The sequence below is a fragment of the Microcaecilia unicolor genome, chromosome 7 (assembly GCF_901765095.1).
Source record: "Microcaecilia unicolor chromosome 7, aMicUni1.1, whole genome shotgun sequence".
Lineage (NCBI taxonomy): Eukaryota > Metazoa > Chordata > Amphibia > Gymnophiona > Siphonopidae > Microcaecilia > Microcaecilia unicolor.
In genome coordinates, this window is record NC_044037.1 from 21,761,823 (window position 1) to 21,784,634 (window position 22,812).

General features: G+C 44.5%; 1 protein-coding gene across 1 annotated transcript in view; it reads left to right on the forward strand.

Moving 5' to 3' along the window:
- The first annotated feature begins 1,348 nt into the window (after positions 1-1,348).
- The window catches only part of SMARCA1 (SWI/SNF related, matrix associated, actin dependent regulator of chromatin, subfamily a, member 1), a 130,155-nt gene continuing 108,691 nt past the window's right edge, over positions 1,349-22,812 (forward strand). The window contains exons 1-3 of the mRNA XM_030210659.1: positions 1,349-1,479; positions 12,764-12,847; positions 20,480-20,646. Coding sequence (XP_030066519.1) covers positions 1,393-1,479; positions 12,764-12,847; positions 20,480-20,646 — 338 coding nt within the window. The 5' untranslated portion in view covers positions 1,349-1,392. The remainder of the gene's footprint in view (positions 1,480-12,763; positions 12,848-20,479; positions 20,647-22,812) is intronic.

The window sequence follows — 22,812 nt, forward strand, 5'->3', positions numbered from 1 at the left end:
TTCCCTCAAAGTCCCTCCCTCACGGAAAGAGGAAATGATGTCATAAGGTGGGACTCTGAGGGAACAAACTCGAAGGGAAGGCTACAGACAGGCAGGACTTTCAATAATGCGGCCGCTTCGACGGAGGTAATCAGGAAAGCGAGGAGAATCGCTGGGTGGCTGGAGGGGGGGGGCAGGGGATCAGGGCTATTCGGGACGGAGTAACGTTTGCGGGTTCCTATGCAGCCTTCCTTTCCCTCCGAGGGCGGGGCAGTGAGAGTGAGTGTGATTGCCTGCGGTTGGTCCCTTTTCCTTCTGATGTTGCGTGTTTCCCTGGCAACTATACTGATTTCCCTCGAGGGCGGGGTGATTATGAACCCCTGGAACACTACACTGCTTCACTGCCACGGAGTCAGCTTCAGAACGTTGGAGGTGTGAATTATTATATTAGATTAGCTTTCACCATCTTATTTTCATGTCTGTTTTATTTTATTTCTATTGATTACCATTTGTATTCTAATTTACTAATCTTCACTCTTCGAGCTTGTCAGTGGCATGCAGAATTCACTTATGTTTCCTAGCAGTTTGCCATCATTCAATCATTATGCTCGAATCTGATGATGGGAGCCTCAAAGCTAATTAACCCAATAAAAGATTATACTACTATTATTACTGTTGAGTTCTGAAAAGCACGAATTGACAGGCAAAGCTGGACGCGGTTAGATGAGTCCGAGGCGAGGCCCAGTCTCAGCTCCGCCTGCACAGGATGAACCTGGTCACAGCCTGAAAGGCCTTTATTTATTTAGCTTCCTTCCAGTCTTGGACCCCCCCCCTCCCCCCCGTCCGCTTTCGGCGTTTCACCCGCTCTTCCAAGCCGAGTCTGAGATCCTGTTTATTTATGTTCATTTATATACCGTATCTTATTGCAACTGCAAAACAGAACGGTGCAGCGCATATCGACGCAGCTTGCAGTCCTTCCTTGCGCTGTACAAATACTCCTAACACCTGGTCCCATTCGGCCTTGTTTAGCCAAGCAGGAGACCCTCTCCGCCCCATCACTTCAGCGACTCCGGCGCCGCTCTCTGACCTGCTGTCGCCTGCTGCCAGGCAACCGCCACAACGTATCTTAGTTACGGCGGAGTCTAGCCATACTACGTCACACGCACTAACCAATCAGAGAACGCTCAAACTCTCCCCCTGAGCTACCCCCCTCCCCCCCCACTAAAAAATCTAAGAAGATAGTGTGTGAGGCGCGAAGTTTGCGATTGGCTCCAAGTTAGACGAGCGGAAGTATGCTCCACGCTTGTGACGTCACAGCACGCCCTAAACCACGTGATATTGGTTTTGTTTGTGGCCGCCCTCTGCCCGGAGCGGGCGGGAAGGAACGGTCTCGGGCCTGCGGTGGAAGTCGCTATGGAACCGGCCAGCGAGGAAATGGAGGTGCCGTCCGACGAGGAGATGCCCTCCACCTCCCGAGAGGCGGGCTGCGAGGAGGAGGAGGTAAGGGCGGGAGCAGAGCGTTCAACGTTTCCACCGCGGCTAGGGATGGCGGGAACTTGGGAGCTGGCTTCGCGGTAACGGAATGTGTCGTGTGTGTGTGTGGAAAACGTGCTCCAGTCCAGTTCCCTTGCTCCGGGAGAATGGGCTCGGTGCTGTCTGGATTTTGCTAGAAAGGGCGCAGGGCCGAAAATGAGAGATTTCTGAGGGCAGAAGCTGAGGAGGTCAAGTAGTTGAAAAACTCTCGTCCCGGGTTGGTAAAAAGCCCGTCGGTTACGAGAAGCTTTCACTTGGGGAGGCGGTTGTATTGCTTTGGTAACCGACGTTGCGTTTGTGGCTACTGGGAAGGAAGTAATCTTCCGCTTTGGCTGTCAGTTCCCACGGTAAAAATCTTGTTGCACCTTGGCACTGGAAAACTCAAAACTCCTGCATCTATTTAGACCGCTACGCTGCAGCGCAACGAAATAAATGGGAAATGTGGCAGATGGCCTGCTTGTGGGAAACGTATTTTATTTGCTATACAAAAAGTATGAGTATGCTACTCACCTGATATGTTAGGGGCCTTTATGCAGTAACTGCAGTGCTGCTATAGATCGCTGTGCTAAAAAGTATTTTTATTTCTCACGCGTTAAACTAATGACATGTAAATTACCACAGTGTTAAAAAGCATGCAGTCATAAAAAGGAAAACAAATCAACAACAAAGTGTACGTTGTCATAGTAGCCCCCCCTCTCCCCCACACATCCCCCTCTTTCTTCAACCCCACAGATAGGCCTGGTGGCTTGTGGTTTCTGGATTCCTGATCACCCTCGCTCGCACCCCATCCTTAAAATGTCCCTGGTGACACAAGTGGTTCCTTGGCATTTCCGTCCTCCTCCCATCATCCAACATTGGGAGGCGGAAATGATGCTTTCTTGCTGTTATTTTAGAAAATGATGGCGCTTGACTTTATGCGGTATACTCTGACTGCCAAATAAGGGATTTATTTAGAAGACAGACCTGTCACCCTGCATGGTGTGTCCCAGTGTACTGTATGATATGGAGTCAGGCACGGCTATTTTTAAAGATGTGATGTGGAGAGGCAGGCGTCAGTGGGCATCATTTTTGTCTCCCAACAGTGAAGGTGCATGGGAGAGTATTGGTGGTGGTCCATTTGGGCATCCAGCGTTTGTTTTTGTGGGAGTGAGGAAATTGCAAGGAGCGACTTGTCCCACTAGGGAAAACTTTTTGATGGGGGTGGGGGGTGAGAGGTTGCTTTCCAGAGCCAACAGGACATTTCTGGGGTCAAGAGTGTGGGTCTGGAGAGTTAAGGGGGCGTGTCAGGAGCACTGTGGGTTAGGGGGTGGAGGGCTATGCCATTGAATGGATGGCTATGATGGATAGTAAAAGTTCGGTACAGGTTGAACCAGGGGTGTAGCCAGACCTCAAGGTGGGGGGGGGGCACATTTTGATCGCTGCCCTGCCACCGCTCCCTGCTGCCCCCCTCCACCACCCACTGCCACCGCTGTACACCTTGGCTGGCGGGGGTCCCTAACTCCTGCCAGCTGAAGCACCGTCGCCGCTAATACCTTGGCTGGCCGGGGTCCCCAACTCCCACCAGCTGAAGACTTTGTCTGGCGGGGTTGCGGCATTGCCTGCCCTACTCTCTCTTCCCATCATGTCCAGAACGCTCAATTTCACTAAAAAGAGCATGCCCAACATGAGGGGAAGAGAGAGCAGGGCAGGCCTAATTGATCCCTGAATTGGCATAAAAATTCAGCACTTACTTATTAGTCGCCAATGTTTCCACAAAGAGTTTAGTGTGACTTCCATCAAGAAATGAAGGGAGCTTAAAGATCAGCTGAAAAACCAAGTATTGGCCATTATTAGTTATTGAATATTTTGTAAGACGTCTTTCAAATAAATAGGCCTTCAAAAGTTTGCAGAATGTACCATAGTGGGTCATAGTCCTTATCTGGATCAGTAAGTCGTTCCAACATTTTGCGGGTATATATGGTAGAGTCCAACGGTGTAATGACTTGAATCTGATTTATTTTATTTGTTGCATTTGTACACCACATTTTCCCACCTATTTGCAGGCTCAATCTGGCTTACATAGTACTGTCAAAGGCATTTGCCCAGTCGGTTGATAACAAATACAAGGTTGTATAGTGATCGTATGAGGTATACGATACCTTTGGGGAAAGGAAATAACAGAAGTTGCCAAGTTCATCTCCTTCTCCTGTGTTTAGGTAATAATATCCATTGATTTACATATTCTTATAAGTTTTCGTACAATGTCAGGTAAATCATTGTACAAAGTTTGAAAATCCCTCTTGCCTTAACCTGCAGCCAGTGCAATTCCATATATAGTGGGATAGCTCTCTCAAATTTGAACTTTGAGAATATCAATTTTGCGGCTATATTTTGCACTGATTGCAATCCTTACTAGCATTAAGGGAAGAGTAAAACAAGCAAAGTTTCAGCGCAGTGTTTTTATATAGGAGCATTTTCATGTGTGGCCGTTTGCATGCCCACCTCACTGTCTTTTAGTGCAGTAGGTTTTCTCATGATTTTCTCACATGAAAAGTCTTTCTTTATTAGGAGTAATACTAGCACAGGAAAAAAAAGAAAAATAAAAGTTCTTAAACTACAATATAGCCCTTTGCCATTTACCACCTTCCCCCAGTAGAAGGCAAACTCTTCCTGCGATCAGTGTCTTCCTCCGGTGTTGCTTTTAACTTCTGCATTAAAGCATAGCAGAATTTACTGTATTGGCCCCTAAGCTGCATTTGGTTTCATGTAGGGAATAAATGCACATTCTAAAGATGCACTGTTAAGGTTTTTATAACATTCTAAACCAAGGTGTGTTACAACAAATTGCGTACAGCTACAGGTCCCTGCTTTAAAGAATTTGTATGCCAACTGGATGTCTGCAGTAATGAGGCAGTAATGAAATAATGAGTAATGAAACTAAACGCAGAAAAAACTCAATGCCTGATACCTCCCAATACAACACGAATGAATTTACTGCTATAAACACACCAAAACTAAACCTTCCAATCTCAGAAACTTTAAAAATCCTTGGAGTCACTATTGACCGCCACCTAACACTTGAAACTCATGCAAACAACACAACCAAAAAGATGTTCTACTGCATGTGGAAACTGAAAAGAATAAGACCATTCTTCCCAAGATCCGTCTTTCGCAGCCTAGTGCAATCCCTTGTACTCAGCCATCTGGATTACTGCAACTCACTATACGCAGGTTGTAAAGAGCAAATACTGAGGAAACGTCAAACAGGCCAGAACACAGCAGCCACACTCATCTTCGGAAAACCAAAATACGAAAGTGCAAAACCCTTACGAGAGAAGCTACACTGGCTCCCACTCAAGGAACGCATTACTTTTAAAGTATGCACATTAGTCCACAAAACCATTCACGGTGAAGCCCCAGCCTACATGTCTGACTTAATAGACCTACCACCCAGAAACGCTAAAAGATCATCCCGAACATTCCTCAACCTCCACTTCCCTAATTGCAAAGGCATAAAATACAAAGCGCTGCACGCATCAACCTTTCTTATATGAGCACGCAGTTCTGGAATACACTACCTGAAAACGATCTACGAACTAACCAACTTCCGCAAATTATTGAAGACTCATCTCTTTGATAAAATTTATTGAAAGGATCAAAACACATGAAGTCCACACACACTTAGTAATGCATCAATACATTCTCTTCTGAATTCTCATCCCCCGTAATTTTACCACATTTATACCGTTACTCACAGAAAAATATTATACCGAATGTTCTCCTACTATTGTTTTGTTGCCCTATCAGTTTCCCGTTGTTTCTTTCCATTGTTCCTTTCCATTGTTCTATTCCCTTAACGATACTTTGACTTTGTCTTCGCATAACTCCTCACAATGTAATCCATAACTGAGTTGTAACAAATTGTATTTCCATCACTCACAATGTATTGTAAGCCGCACTGAACCCGCAAATAGGTGGGAAAATGTGGGATACAAATGCAATAAATAAATAAATAATGTGAAATAAAAGGGTCCTTTTATTAAGTTGTGCTAAAAAGTGGCTTGCAGTATCAATAGCTGTAAAATGGCCGCATTTCCCATCCTATATAATAATTCTCACCTCCAACAGGATGTGCTTGGGACTGTGCCTGCCGGAAGTGGTCTGCTAGGCAGGCACGCACTGACCTCAGTGACATCAGTGACAGACAATTTGGCAAAGTAAAACAATCTGAGTGCTGGCCATTAGGACACAGGGTTGATAGGATAGTTTTAAAAGACTGAAGGAACCGAAAGTGTTAAATGGGGGGAGTTCTGAAAGACTGAAAGACATGAACATTTGGAAAAGGAAAACAATCTGAATGCTGGCCATTAGGACACAGGGTAGATAGGAGAGTTTTAAAAGACTGAAGGAAACGAAAGTGTTAAACTGGAGAAGGGGGGGGGGGGAAGTTGTGAATGACTGAAAGACATGCAAATTTGGGACAGGAAAACAATCTCAATGCTGGCCATTAGCACACAGGGTACATAGGACAGTTTTAAAAGACTGAAGGAACCAAAAATGTTCAGGGGGGGGGGGCAAGTTCTGAATGAATGAAATAAATGAAAATTTACGAGAGGAACACAATCTGAATGCCGGGCATTTGTACACAGAGTAGATAGGACACTTTTTAAAAAAAATGAAGGACGTGAAAGTATTATATCTTGGGGGAGGGGTGAGGAGGAAAGCGGTGGGGTATCCGGATACTGGGCGTTAGGGCCACGGGGGGTACATAGACTTTTGAAAGCCATAAGGAACCCAAAGTGTGGGAAGCAGGAGGAAAAGGAGGGGAGGGAACGGGGTGAGGGGCATTAGGAACAGGGGAGGGGGCGCTGTCACACACACTTTCTCACACACACAGTCTCACTCTGTCACACACCCGCACATTCACTCTGGCTCTCTCTCTCAAACATACACACTCCCAGGAAAACCTTGCTAGCGCCCATTTCATTCGTTCCAGAAACGGGCCTTTTTTACTAGTTTTCTATATTAATGGCTACGTACTAATTTCCCAATTAGAACATGGTCATTAGTGCGAGAGCCCTTACTGCCACTAGGTGGTAAGGGCTTCCATGATACTTGGTTAGCAGGCAGTGATGTACATGTAAATATGCCCCTAGTGCTCAAAAATATTTTCTTTTTTTTTAGTGCATGGGTAGCACGCGCCAAACACAAAACTACTGTGGGACTTGCTAAGGCATCCTGTGGTAGCGTGCTGATAAGCGTTTGCTAAAAAAAATAGCTTTTATTTTTTTGCACGGAAGGTGCGGTTATAAGTGGAGAGTAAGTGTGCCCACGCTAATCGGGTAGCATGGGTACATTGCCGCGCACTGCCTGATTAGCCTGGGGGTAGTGCCGGAGTGGTAATGGCACTCTAGAATGGTCTGACTGCAAAGGGTCTGCACCATCTCTAGTTGATTCAGAATGCTGCAGCAAGACTCATAGAAGGTTGCAAGTGATGTGACCACAACACACCATTTTTGCAAAACCTTCATTGACTACCAGTACAATACAGGGCTAAATCTAAAACTCTATGCCTGATCTTCGAGGCCCTTAAAAGGAAATGACCCGAGTACTTGAAGAACAGGATGACTCTCTGCATGTCTTGAAGGACACTAAGGTCTTTCCGAGGGGTATTCCTAACCACACCCTCTGCAAAAGACATTATACGATGTGATATCTGCAAGCGAGCCTCCTACCCTAGCTGAGATAACATTTAATCATCTCTCTGATCTCATGAGCAACTTTCTTTAAATTAGTCACCTTATTTCTAACTCCTCTTACCTATATGTTCCATTTTTGCTTATACCGTACGTTGACTATTAAAATGTTCTATTATATATTGTGTTGACAGTGTAAATAGTGTACTATGCCATACTTTGTATTATTTGAATATTTTTACTGCTGTATTTGTCTGTTTTATTTTTACTGTACACCTCCTTGAGTGAATTCTTTATAAAAGATGGTAAATGAATCCTAATAAATAAAATAATTGGGGAAATTAGCGCATGACCATTACAGGAAATTAGACAAATGTGGCCTTTTTACCGCTGCGCTCAAAGTGGCTGTTGTATGTGGGGAAAACCCACGTGCTACAAACAGCGCCAGCCACTTTGGAGCATGGCTTAATAAAAGGGCCCTTATATTGGCATTGTGGCTGTATATAAGTACTGAGAAAATTTTTAAATTCCTCTCCTTTTTATTTTTTTAAATTCCTTTTTATGTATGTGTGTAAATTTTTATCATGTGGAAGTACCATCTTTATATGTTTGTTACAGTATTTATATACTGCCTTTCAGAATACAGTCAGTGGTTTATAATAAAACAGAAAGGAACTACAAAAATAGTACAGAGGTACGAGTACGGTTAGAGAAAAAATAAAAAGAGGACTGCAGATCCATTAAAAAAAAAATACTGCAACAACTAGAGCAGACTTGAGACCTAGAAGTCCACAAATCATATAGTTCTAATTAGGGAACACTTGAGGAAACAAATGTTTTAACAAGATTCCGAAACCCAAAGGTAAGACAGTTCTGCTCGGATGTGAAGGGGAAGAGAGTTCCAGAGAAAAGGTGCAACAGAGAATAAAGCCGAATGATGCATGGATTTGAATCTAATTAAATACAAGGCAGGGGTGGTAAGTTGATGACCCAAAGAAGAGCGAAGGGTTTTTTAGGACCTAAAAGGACTAATAAAACAAGCCAAGTAAAGTATCACAGTGGAGGGTCTTAAAAGTTAAGAATCTTATGGATCATACAAAATGTAACAGGTAGCCAATGTTTCAGGAGTAGGGTTGCATGGTCAAAGCGACGAGCATGGGTAAGCAGATATATTGCAGTATTCTTCTTTAGTTGCTTCTATGACATATTTACACTTATGAGTTGTGTTTCCATTGTGGTTTGCTATTTTTCTTTTTTGTACATCTCTGTGTATTTATATATCCATCCACATGTATATATTTCTTATGACTTATATCCACATGTTGTATGTCTGATGTATATGGTGTCTATTTCTGTGTAGAATTTTATTTCTTGATGCAACCTATGGATGAGACATGGCTAAGTCTGGTTATTGTGTGATTTTCTTTCCTTTTTCTTGGTGCTGCTCCTTTTCTTTGGTTGGCACTGCTCCAGTCCCTCCTTCAGTTTGTTCTTATTAGTTAAAGGCAGTTTACATTTTGTCAAGAGAAATAGGATTTTCATTAACACGTATCCTGTCAAATCATTAGACTCCCTGGGGGCTATGAACACAGCCTCTACACTACAACATCCCCAGCATAAATGGAGCCTGCCTAGCCGCAACTCAGGAATGGGCAAACACAAACTCGGCCTGAACCCTAGTAAAACAGAGATTATTTGGGTACCTAACACAAGTGGACAAATATGTGACTTCAAAATGCCTTTTGGGAAGTATGAACTCCCCCTAAATTCACAGGTCCATAATCTTGAGATACTGCTAAACATAGCACTCACTGATCCAGCAAATTCAAACAACCTTCAAAAATAGATTTTATCACCTACAGCAGCTACAAAATCTATCTCCATATATTGAAAAGATAAGTCTGACCACAGTGGTCCATGCCACGATAACATCATGACTAGACTAAATGCCCTGTTCAGTGACCAAACCAAAATCAGCTCCAACTAATTCAGAATGCTGCATCACAACCCTCCTTCCTACAAAAACTGAACTGGCTACCATTATCTTACAGGGCTAAATTTAACTCTGTTTGATTTTCAAGGTCCTTAGACAAAATGGGCTAGAGTACTTAATAAGTTAGCCCTTTACACACCTCTGAGACCTCTAAGGTCCTCTCAAGGATCATCACTATCTGTACCCTTGTCAAAAAAAATTATATGATGTGATACCCGCCAGAATGCCTTCTGGAATTTACTCCCACAGGGCTACACTAACTTGGGACTACCTGTACTTAAGGAAGCAGGTGAAAGCCTGGCTCTTCTCCCAAGCCTTTAATATGTAAGGTGACTGCTTATACATTCAATCTCCACCTGGACTAACATGCTACACACACTGTAACTTAGATTAGTTCCTTATCTCTTGCTTAACTATAGAAGGAGCTTGCCTTGAGTTTAGCTAACCATCTGTTCCAACTGACTCTGTACCACACATTTTGTTTGATACTGCTTCACGGTAGTTCTGTTATTGAGTTTTGATTTACTGTTTTCAAGTTTATCTCATTTATTGTATTTATGTTTATACTTGGTTATTTTACTATTGTTATGCTGTTAACAAAAGTTTTATGTTAAACTGTACCTGCTGTACACCGCCTTGGGTGAATCTCTTCATAAAGGTGGTTAAATCCTAATAAATAAACCTATATTTCCTGTTCAGTAATGTCTAACACTGTCACTGGTCTTTTTTGCCAAGTAATTAAGGTGCTAGATGTAATTCTATAAACTGTGCCTGAATCTAGGCGTGATTTACAGATTATGCCTAGGCAGAAATATTTTGGCGCCGATTTTCAGGTGCCATATATGGAATCTAGTCCATAGTGTGTAATTGCAAGGGGGCTGAGCGTGGGCAGGTAATGGGCATGTTGCTAAGTGACACACGTAACTTATAGAATACGGTCAGTTGTGCATGTTGCATGGTGCAATTAAGTGAACCACCTAATGACAGCCAGTGACCTGTTGTAAGTGGACATGCCTAAATTTCAGTGCATCACTGCACCTTTGTGCTGTTGCAGCATAGGCACGTCATGAAGCTGTTTTAGAATTGGTGCTCAGTGCTCCCCATTGCGCCAAGTTATGGAATTGCCTCACCCACAGACACAAAATGGGACAAAAACTTTTATCTGCTGTTTTGTAAAAATTTTTTTTAAATTAGGGCCCAAAAGTGCACTAGCAGTTCCTGGCACTTTGAATGGGCTTCATTGGCATTGCTGCTCGGGAGTCGCTAGTGCGGTATGGTAAGAGGCCCTTATTTGTGTTCTGTAAATGATATAGAGTTGATTAATGTATATATATTTTTTATGTAAGTTGTAATTCAGTCCATTTGTGGGAGGTCTCTTTTATTATAATCTGCGTTGAATCCTAACAGAAAAATATGGAATATAAGACACTAGTAATGAAGGCCCGTTTCTGGCACAAATGAAACGGGTGCTAGCAAGGTTTTCCTGGGAGTGTGTTTGCTTGAGAGAGTGTGTGTGAGAGTGACTGTGTGTGTGAGAGAGAGTGAATGTGCGAGTGTGTGTGTGTGAGACTGTGTGATAGTGTGTGTATATGTGTGTGTGCGCGTTTGTGTGAGAGAGACACTGTGTGTGTACGTCTGTGTGAAAGAGAGTGTGCAAGGCTAGTGTAAAAATGGAGAGACTGTTGCAAAATTTGGCATAGCACCACAGAACCATTTGAGCCAGTTCCCCTTTGCCCTCTCCTTCATACTGAATGATTTTTTGCTCCCCTTCCATCCCCTCCATGTCCCATGTGTGTGTGTGTGTGTGTGTGAGAGAGAGAGAGGTGCTAGGAGTCCCTGTCACAGTAGAGGGTCAGTTGCTCCTTGTAAGTGTAGAGAGAGAGTGAAAGTGTGTATGTGTGAAGGAAGGAGAGCTGTGGTGCTTTTGCAGTTATGAAAGAGAGAGAGAGTGAGAGACATTGTGTATGTTTGATGGAAGGAGAGCTGGGGCGCTTTGGCCGGTTTGTGTGTGTTTCGATGTAATTTTAGCGATGTGTGCTTGAAACGCGTCGCGTGTATGTGTGAAGGAAGGGAGAGTTGGTGTGTGTACCGCTTTAATGTTAGCGATGTCGGTGGGGAAAGTGTTGCGTTGGCGTTTCTGTGCGCGCTGGGGGATAGACACGCCGGTAGCTCCGTGCAGGCTTTGTGGGGAGCCAAAGCTGCCCGATTCCCTTTTTATATTTGTCTTCTTGGAAGGAAGGAAGGAGGATGATTATGTATCCTTCTCGCCCCCTCCTCCCCGTATTTTTTTTTTTTTTCAATCTTTCCCTTCCCCCTTTTACCCCTACCACTGTCTTCTGCTCTTTTTTTTGCCCTTGGAAGTATACGGGAAGCGAAGGAAACGGCAAAACACTTTCCAAAAGTCAGAAGGATTCGAGGAGGAGGGGGTTGCAAGAGGTTAGACGGAGGGGAGGGGGAGGGACATCAAGGGATGAGGGGTAGGAGAAGCCAAATTAAAGGAAACGACTGGAGTTAAAAAAATTGAAAGGAATGAAACCCCTTCCTCCAAGGAAGCTGCTACTTGAGCAGTCAGTGTTGAGGAAGGGGGTGGGAGAACCAAGCAAGCAGGCAGATCAGAGGGAGGGACAGGTACGGAGAGCACCCGGTTCCTCCTCCTCCGTCCCTGCGTGTGCCGGCAGGGTTAATGCGAGCAAAGCCAGTGCTGCGAGGCCAGGCGAGGCTGCAGCTTCACCCAGGCAGGTGTTGATTTTGTGCGTTCCCCCCCCCCCCCCCCCCTTGGCATTGCAGGGGTAGCTCTGTGCAGGCTTTGTGGGGAGCCAAAGCTGCCCGAGTCCCATTTTATGTTTGTCTTCTTGGAAGGAAGGAGGATGATTATGTATCCTTCTCGCCCCCTCCTCCCCCCCTTTTTTTTTTTTTTCAATCTTTACCTTCTTGTTTTAAGTGCCCTAGACTTTGGGTCTGTGTGTAGTTTGTTCTGGTGTTTTTTTTTTTTTTTAAGGTTTAAACGCACCTGTGACATTGTTTTCAAGCCTGCAAAAGTTCCTTGTTTGTGTAGTGTTGTAGATTGATGTGTGCCCCGCCCTTGCGTTAAACCTGACGTCATCACGTTTGACGCGAGGGTGGGGCAAACACTCATGGAGAAAAAGCGATCTACACCACCATGAATTTAGAACGTTGGGACTTGTGGCAGCTTCAATAGAACGTTGGAGGTGCGTTTTATATAGAGAGATGATATAGTATAGTATATTGATACCCTGTGTCTCTGATATTTTGGCTGTCCCATTTCTCTTGCTTAGAAATCATTCTTTTTCTTGAAATTCAAAGAACTGGTTAAAATAATATATGGCTATTTCTGCCCCTCTCTCCAAGATTTGTGGTATCTAATTTGAAAATTTGGTGTCTTCTTTTGATTGTTAGCAACAATCAAAATTGTGCGATGTGTAGATGACACTTTTGTAAAGACTATAGTCTTTTAAAGAGTAAGCTTGGATTGCTGTTGTGACCTGTTCATTCTCTCTCAAAAATTCTAAATACTGTATTATCCTTTTGACAGAGATATATATATGTATATATTTTTTTCTAGAATGATCCTCCATTTCAACTCAAACTTCCCCCAAAGGCAGCTAGGCCTGAGAAGGAAGTTGATCCAGAATATGAGGAGAAGATGGTGAGTACGACATTTTGTCACAAATATAACTGAAGATGAACTCTTTCTGGCCGTTATTCAGCCGGCAGCGGCCAGCATTTTTATGTCCGCCGCCAGCGGGATTCCCGGATGTTCAGTGCTAGGCCATGTCTGAGCGCTGGCATTGAATATCCGGTTTAAGGTTGGCTGCTAAGTGTATGCGGTTAAGTGCTATATTCAGCCCTTGACCACATAAATTTATGCGACCCAGTTTAAGCAGTTATCTTATGCGGTCAAGGCTGAATATTGGTACTTAACTGCATAAGTGCCAACTGGAACGCCTACAAGTTAGCCGGCTTCAGCACAGGCGCTGTCCGCGAATATTCAGCCGGTTAGCCACAGTTTGAATATCTCCTGGTTTGTTTTTAGTGTGCTTTATATACAACTGAGCTAATTTGAGACAGTAGCAGGAAAATTTTATATTGCAGCCAGGATATAAATAGAAAGTAGGGAGAACATGAGGAATTTGTAGAAACACCATAATGAAGCAAATAATTTTCTCTGTTCGTGTCTACCTATAAATAGAGTTAAAATATCTCATCAGGGTATAAAGATTGAGTGATTTTCTTATTAAAAAATGGTTTAGTAAAAACAACCCAGTTATTTTCCCAAATTGTATAGTTAGAACTGCATTTTTATTTAAAACATGAACCAATATTACAAACCATGCTGTTTGAAACAGTAAATAAAAATTAAAATAGGGTATGCAAGCCTGAGCTCTATACATATCACATTATTGATTTCTGTTAATATCCAACTAATGAAGTGAAGTTCAGGAAAAAAATATTTTCATATTGAAATCTACCAACACAAAAGCTTGAACTAAGCTGCAGTGAGATTTAGAGAATTGCTAGTGTACATCGTCAGTTTATTATTATTTTTTTTACATGTCTTCAGAATGGTAGTGATATTACAATGTGTTCAGGGTCTGTGCTTCCATTAGGCAAACTAGGCAGTTGCCTGGAGCACCAAGATTTTGGAGGAGTCAAAAGGCAGTGCACAGTTAATTTAAATCCCCTCCCAGTGCCTGTTCTCCTGGAGACCCTCCCCCAGCACATCAAAAATGTCTCTTCTATGCCTTTAATGGAAGGGTTGGCATAGTATGATGCCATTATCCAGGAGCCCGGGGGTCGCACTGGGAGTAATGACTGAGTTGAGTGGCTGATGCGGTCTATGGTTTGAGGAGCAGAAGTGCATTGAGGGGCCCTTGCACTGAGCTGCAGTAAAAGGGACCTTGTGCTTGCAGCGGTGGCTGTTTTTGCCATGTGCTGAGGCCCTTTGTACCGCAAAAAAGAAATGGCCCTGCGGTAAGTTTGCACTTACTGCATAGCCATTTCTGGGGGAGCACTTACCGCCATCCATTGAGGTAGTGGTAAGGGCTCCTGCGCTATTACTGCCAGGTAACCCTGTGGTAATATGTGTCTGGAATTTCCAGTAGCACCAGAAATGCCGCTCGCTGGGAGTGGAACTACTGCCAGAGGCTGTGTTAGATCTATGGTAGTTATGATTTGCTGAGTAGCAATCCCATTACCGCACGGCAGTCCTTTAGTAAAAGGGCCCCTGAATTAGGAAACTTTTTAAAAAATGTACTTTTTGTGATCATATTGTATATGTTGTCAAAAGTCTAAGGAGATAGACTTACATTTGAAAGTTTTAAATTGTGGTGACTCATGATTCTGCATAGTGCTTGATACTGGGTTCCCGCTAGCATTATCGCTGTGGGGTAGAAGTTAAAGAAAAGCAATGAGAAAGATCTATAGATTATGGCAGGGATGGGCAAATTGGCTGCAAGTGCATAAACTTTTGGCCTGGTGGGCATACTGGTCGCCAGGCAAGTGTCAGCAAAGGTTATCTTTCAGAGCCTGAAATGTCCACATTTTAATGATATGCAAATATTTGCACTTCCTTAAACATAGATATGTAGAGCTGGAATGAAGATGTTGGCAGCACAACTACGAGGATCATTTGCGTGATGTTCTTAACAGCACAACTTATAGGTCTTCAGAGTCTAGACAACAACAGATTCAAGGACTTAGCAGAAGGAGGGTGTGATTAGGTAACACACAACCCACAGCTTTTTAAGATAGCAGATATTATTGAAGCTGAAGTAGCTGTGAGTCAGGATGAATGTGATTGATTTTGAATGGTTTCTGGTGAGTATTGGAGTCCAAAGAGGATGTTTTCAGAAATTTGTCTCATGCAGTCATTGCCATCTGTTTTGAGTCTGGTGTGCTGCTGAATTTGAGGAGTTTTCTACGTGTTGTAAGTCATTCAGTTAAGATTTTAAGATTTTGGTGGAGTATTTTTGGCTCCCACCTGGAATGACTTCTCCTGAGCTAGGGGCCAGAATGCTGGAGTGATAGCTGGTTCTGGCATTCATCTGAGACATGGACTAATGGTTCTCCACTAGGACTACTTTTCCTGATAGAGGTAGCTATGACAGTCATCTGCTTGGGCTCCTATCCACCTGACAGTAGCTTTGTAACACTGGGTTAATGGAGATCACCCTGAGAAAGTGCTTAGTGAGAGAGGCGTGTAGTTCTGTGCTCATGTTCTGGTCCATTGCCCTGGAAACTAGGACCTGCAGAAAGGGACCATGATTAGAGTAGATGTGGAATTGGAAGATCAGGACATAGGAAATAAGGCCTTAAGACCATTGTCTTCGGAGAAAACAGGACTCCCTTTCTACTCCACTAGGAAGATAATTTGCTGTTCAAGATAATCATCGGTATAGGGGTTCAATGCCTACAGAACCCTGGGCGCAGTTGAAAAAACTGTCCTGTGCTGACTCAGTTCTAAATAGCAAGACATCTGATTAAAGATAGAACAAGGTTCCCTCCATGCATATGGAGACCATTACTACTTCTTGACTGACAGGTAACTGGGGCCATGATTAGGATATCGAGTCTGAGGAATATCTCATGCTAACACTTGGAGGGAATAAGAGGCACTACCCTTGTGTATCTGTGTAGGGAGCTGCCTGAGAAGTGGTTTGTCTTTATGCATTTTCTGGGAGATCTGAAATAAATAGTACTATACCCTGATCCTTTTTCAAAGGAGAGACTTAGCCCCAAAACCTGTGGTCTGACTGACAACCAACCTAATGCTATCACTCCTGAAGTCTATACTGAGCCTAACAGGAAGTCTTCCTGATTAGTGTCTGATCAGCCAACATGAAGAAGCATGCAAAACCATAGCAGACAGCAACAAGGAAGGGTCTGCCCCAGCCAAATCAACTATCCTAGTCTACAGCTAGTGGGTGGCAGTGGGGGTGAGGGTGCTTCTAATAACTAATCCCTGGTCAGCCTCTGAATTTCTGGCTTTAAAGTTCCAGGAGATCTCCAAAAGACAGATGCCTCTTAAAAAAGGTGATGCTGCAGAGCAAACCTGAAATTGTAGTGATTTTCTCTTTATGGGGCAGCTCTTGAAAAGCATGACTGTAAACACTGTGGTCCTATGTTAAACCAGCCTGGACCAGGCCATAATGGGGACCAGCTGAAGGAGCTCTTAATTTTATGTACCTCATTGTGTGAGACTCGCCAGCTGTGAATCTGTCTGGGAGCTGTTAGCCTTTTGTGTAATGCAGGAGAAGTTAAAATGGCCTCATCCAAGAGATTCTGGAATAATAACAGGATGACTTAGATCATAGAGAGGGGCATTTTCGAAAGAAATGTCTGTCAGAATTTGGACGTTGTATAAAGACGTCCAAATTCCGAAGCGGGGAGAAGGTCATTTTCGAAAAAGATGGACGTCCACCTTTTGTGTTTGAAAATATCATGGACGTCCTTGGATTTGGACATTTTGCGATTTGGACATCTTTGATTTTCGGCCATTTTGGAAAACAAAAACGTCCAAGTCTAAAACATCCAAATTCAAGCCATTTGAATGTGGGAGGGGCCAGCATTTTTAGTAGACTGGTCCCCCTGACGTGCCAGCACAGCAATCGGGCACCCTAGGGAGCACTGCAGTGGACTTCATAAAAAACTTCCAGGTACACATCTGACCATTGCTCCCTTACCTTGTGTGCTGAGCCCCCCAAAACCCACTACCCCCAACTGTACTCCACTGCCATAGCCCTTACGGGTGAAGGGGGTACCTATATGTGGGTACAATAAGTTTCTGGTGAGTTTTGGAGGGCTCGCTGTTTCCTCCACAAGTGTAACACGTAGTGTGGGTATGGGCCTGGGTCCATCTGTCTGAAGTGCACTGCACCTACTACTAAACTACTCCAGGGACCTGCATGCGCTGTAATGGACCTGAGTATGACATCTGAGGCTGTCAAGTAATGAATGTTCTTCATCACAATTTTTGGGGTTGGGAGGGGCTTAGTGACCACTGGGGGTGTAAGGGGAGGTCATCCGGTCATTTTGGGCACCTTTTTGTGCCTTTTTCGTATGAAAAACAGGTCTAGCTGAAAACGTCAAAGTTTTAGTCCTGGACGTCTTTGCTTTGTTCCATTATGGCTCAAAGACGTCCGTGTCTTAGGAACGCCCAAGTCCTGCCTTAAACACGCCTCCGATACGCCCCCTTGAGATTTGGACATCCTTCCGACAGACTTCTGAGAAAGACGTCCAAAATGTGGTTTCGATTATACCGATTTGGACGTCTCTGTTAGATGGACGTCCAAATGCCGATTTATGTCACTTTTTGGACGTCCATCTCTTTCAAAAAGGAGCCCGAGAGCCATATATATATATATATAGTTGCTTGGGGAGAGAGACTATAGAAAAAAGAACAAGTATTTATTTAAACAATCTTTATTTTACCTATGGGGGTCCCTGAACACTATGCTGCCCTCCAATCATTTGTATTCATAGAAGAGATGGACATACCCTTCTAGGTGATCCAACATTACATCCTTGTCTTTGTTGAGAAGGGAACATAATCTTGACCATCTTAAGGCTAGAATCAGATGTTTGACACTGAGGAGATCCCATCTCCATTGATCAGATATAGCGAAGGGTGGGAGGCCTATGAGCTGGAATATGGGATTCTCCTACAGGCTACTGTCTTTCATTGCGCATTTCAGAACTACCAGGAGGTCATGCATTTGGAATAAAGGTCATCAGTTCCTCTCTTCTGAACAACTTCCCGCTGAGGCATTGTCCCCCTTCTGAGTAGGCACTTTCCATCTGTTTGCTGAATTGGCTATCTCTTCCTCTTTATTACCCAGTTGGAACTCAACAGATACAAATACAAGGACCTTCTAGTGTGAAACTTGTCTGAGGGCTTAGTGTGGATTACAAAACGTCAAAAGAGACTAATAATCTCTGAAGAGTACATGATGAAAAGCCAATTACATCAATATACAGAAACCAAATCTTCAAAAATTTCTTAGAGAGGAGGAGGGGCTTTGTACCTGGCAGAGTTGGCATACCTGCAGGTTTGTCCTGAGTTTTGCGATGCTAAGATTCCAGCTTTGGCCTGCTGATGTCGTCAGCGTGGGCCAGCTCCAGTGATAAAAGCCAGCAGCCCCCTGCAGTGGTAGAGGAGGAGGGGCTGTGTACCTTTCAGAGTTGGTGTGCCTGAAGGTTTGTCATGACTTTTGTGAAACTGAGATTCCAGCTCTAGCCTGCTGACATCAGCACGGGCAAGCTCCAGCGATAAAAGCTGGTAGCCCCTTGTGACGTGGCCAAAGGGGGGGGTGCCCTAAGGGGCACGCCAGGCCCCTTGTAAGAACTTCTGGAGCCCTGATGAAGCCCTGGTGGGCCAGGAACTCTGCTGGAGGATAGAGGGTTCACTAATTTAACATCGATCGGCAGTAACGGAGAAGCGCAAGGCCAAGAGCAAACATTTGACTGTAAGTACTCCTAACTTTCCCAGGTCCGATTGAGAGACATTTGGTCTCTATGACCTTCCCTCTCTAGAGTTGCAGGTTGTGATTCGGTTGCTTCATTAAGTGTTCTCATGGACAATATGTTGAAATCTTCTTCTCAGTGTGCTGCAATGACAAAAAAAAGCAAACAATGTTAGGAATTATTAGGAAAGGAATAGAGAATAAAACAAAGAATATCAGATTGCCTTTTCATCACTTTATGGTGAGAGTATTGTATGCAATTCTAGTTGCTGTATCTCAAAAAAGACGTAGTGGAACTGGAAGAGGTACAAAGAAGAGTGACCAAAATGATTAAGGAGATGGATTGAGGAAAGTCTAAAGAGACGGGGCTTTTCAGCTTGGAGAAGACTTGACTGAGGGGAGATATGATAGAGATCTATAAAATCCTGAGATGAACAAAATGGGTAAACTCTATTTGAGGGCTGCTAAGGTGCGCCAAAAAATGGCCTGCGCTGTTGTAGGCGCATGTTTTGGAATCGAGTAGGTCCATTTTTCAGCACGCCTGCAAAAAAGGCCTTTTTTTGGCCGAAAATGGACACGCGGCAAAATAAAAATTGGCGTGCGTCCATTTTGGGCCTGAGACCTTACTGCCACCCATCGACTTAGTGGCAAGGTCTCATGTATTTACTGGGCGGTAATCGTCAGTGCGCATACACTGCTGATTACCGCCTGGTTAGCGCCATGCAGTAGAAAATAAAAAATATTTTCAGCCACGCGTATCGGACACACGTAAAAATGGAATTACCGGGTCATGCGGTAGCCGGACAGTAGTTCCAAATTGACGTGCGTTGGATGCGCGTAGTGTGCCTTAGTAAAAGGTCCCCTCGATTGTTTATGCTTTCAAAAAATAACTCCATGAAGTTACATAACACATTTAAAATAGGAGAAAATATGTTTTCACCCAGTTTATAGTTAATACCTGGAATTCATTCCTGGAGCAAGTTGTAAAAGCAGTTAATGTAGCTGGGTATAGAAAAGGTTTGGACAAATTCCTGGAGGAAAAAGTCCATAACTGTTATTAAGGTAAACCTGGCAACAGCCATTGCTTATCTTTGAGGTTAAGTAGCATGGAATCTTGCTACTTTTTTGGGCCTCTGCAAGGTTCTTGTGACCTGAACTGACCTTAGGATATTGGTCTAGAAGGACCCTTGGTCTAACCTAGTAGGGCAACTCTTTTGTGCTTATATTCTTAAATTGGATGTTTAAATTGAAAAATGGCCAGAGTTTTATCCAAAAAATAAGAGACTGGGTTAGGGGAACGGTCAAATTGGTGCTGTAAATTATATATTGAGTGGTGATATTCAGCTACTAAGGGCATTATTATGTAAAGGTTAGGCTCCTAAATTTATGCTCCCAAATTATAAGCATAATTTATGCTCCTAATTTACGAGCGTAATCTATTTTGGAGCATAGAGTATGGTTGTAATTTAGGAGCATAAATTTTAGGAGCGTAAATTTAGGTGCATAACTTTTATAGAATAAGGCCCTAAACGGTTAAGTTATCAATTTAGTTTAGTCCTGCCGAATGGCAGGCCTAAATCTAAGTGGTTAGCGCCATTGTTGGTACTGCCACCGCTGAATACATATAGTTTACACCACTACTTTTATAGATAGTGGTGCTGTACAAATATATTAAATTACTCACCAGGGCAGACAGTTAATATGATGACTCTTAGAGGATAAGTAGTTAAAGATATTAGGATAGCATTGGAAGGGAATGTGAGAAAAGATGTCTTAGAGCCAGACACACCTTTTCCTTTTTTTTTTTTTTTCCTTAGAAAACTGATCGATCCAAAAGATTTGAATTCCTGCTGAAACAGACAGAGCTTTTTGCACATTTTATTCAGCCAGCAGCACAGAAATCTCCAACGTCACCACTGAAAGTGAAACTGGGACGACCTCGGATGAAAAAAGATGAGAAACAGAACCTGCTTTCAGCTGGAGAGTATGTTTCTATTTTGAATATTGCTTTAGACATCAAGCAAAATGTACAATTTAAGAAGCAATAATAAAACGGCCCTCAGTACTTTTTACCTGCATTGATAATGAAAGCAAAATTAAACTGCAGTTTGGCTTTGTTTGTTGCTGTAGGGGAAAAGTATACATGGCATAAGTGTCTGCTTTCTGTGTAGACAACATTTCAAAGCAAAATTTTGTATATAGTTTTGAAAATTAGGGTAATATTCAGCCTGTGATGGTAGACAGTTTATAAACTGCTTTAGCCATGGGCTGACCTAATCCTGGATATTCAATGCCGGGATATGTGTGTATCCCAGCATTGAATATCTAGGTATGTCCACTGACTGGACACTGATCAGTATTCAGACCTGTGCCCGCTTAACTCGGCACATAGTTGGACAGCTACTTTTCTGTCCTAACCTTTGGGCCAATGATCAGAATCCCTGCGCTGTTCCAAACAGCACTCTAATAATAGTGCTGGAACAGCGTGGGGCTGTAACGCCCCTATGATCAAAGCTACTAGCATGCAAATTTAACTTTGGGTTAAGTCCCCCCCCCCCCCCCCCCCAATCGTATCCCAGGATGCATCGGGTATTTTGGAAAGGGAGGGAGGAGGATGGATAGATAGCAGTCCCACTGGACCACCAGGGCTTTTTTATTTTAGGGTGGGAGGAGGGAAACTAGTGATCCTACTGGACCACCAGGGTTTTTGTGCTTTGGGAGTGGGGGCGGCGGCTTAGGTTTGACAGGTCTGGGAGAAAATCCTGGACCTGTTGAACCTCTTCAGTGGGTCTCCCTCATTCCTCCCTCGTTAGTAAACCCTAATGCCAGCTCCTAGTTGGCATAAGGGTTGCAGCGGTAGCAACACCCTTGGTTGGCGCGTTGCCCGTTGATCATGAGGGATGAATGCGGGAGACCCTTGGTTGCATGCATTTGCATGCAATTAGCGTTCAGAGCCGGCAAGTGTGTTCTCCGAGGACAAGCAGGCTGCTTGTTCTCACGACTGGGTGACGTCCGCGGCAGCCCCCACCAACCGGAAATAAGCTTCGCGGGACGGTCAGCACGCAGGGCACGCCCACCGCGCATGCGCGGCCGTCTTCCCGCCCGTGCGCGACCGCTCCCGCCAGTTACTTTTTTTCCGCGACTGAGAGAGTTGTGTTTTCCCCTCTCTCTCGTTTCAGCCGCCGGATTTTTTCGACCGCGTTTACGCGGATCGTCGCTTTTGGCCTGTTCGGCCTCTTCTTTTTCTTCTTTCTCTTTTATTAAAAAAAAAAAAAAAAAAAAAAGGATTTTGCGCGTGTGGAGCACGCGCTCCTTCTTTTCCCTCGCTTTCTAGCGGGGACGCCTCGTTGCGGCCTAGTGGCCGCTCGGTCGGTTACAATTTTCGTGGTGTGATTTTAGCCACCATTGCCGACTTTGACTTCGCCGACGCGATTTTTCCGTCGATGTCCTCGAAGGTCCCGAGTGGATTTAAAAAGTGTGGTCGCTGCGGCCGGCCGATCTCGCAGACCGACACCCACGCTTGGTGCCTCCAGTGCCTCGGGCCGGAGCACAATCTCAAGTCGTGCGTTTTGTGTCTCGGTCTCCGGAAACGGACTCAGGTTGCGAGGCAAGTTCTGCGGGACCGTCTTTTTGGAACTTGCGCCGGCCCCTCGACGTCGACCTCGACGGCATCGGTATCGAAGACCGGTTCTTCGGTACCGGTATCGATGCCCGAGACATCGGCACCGATGGCAGCGACCCCAGGAGAACAGGTCCCGTCGGCCCGCCGGTCCGCCGGCGAGAGTGGGGTAGAGAGACCGCGTGGGCAGTCGGCCCCGGTCACTCCCTCAACTCGTGAGCCACGGGACCGAACCCTGTCGGACCCGGTACCCCGAGACCGAGGGGGATCGACCTCCTCCTCCTCCATGCCCTCCGGCACCGGTGACGTGCACCGGAAAAAAGACAAGAAGCGCCGTCACCGGGAGCCCTCGGTGCACCCTGAAGAGGAGTCGACGCCGAAGCGTCATCGCAGAGAGGAGAGATCTCCGTCGGTGGTGGAGGTACCGACGCGTCGGGGTTCCGGCACCTCGGTGCCATCTCCTGGCCCCCAGCAGCTTCCGGCACCGACACCCTTACCGGCCCCACCGCCTTTCCCGGCAGCGGGCCTGGA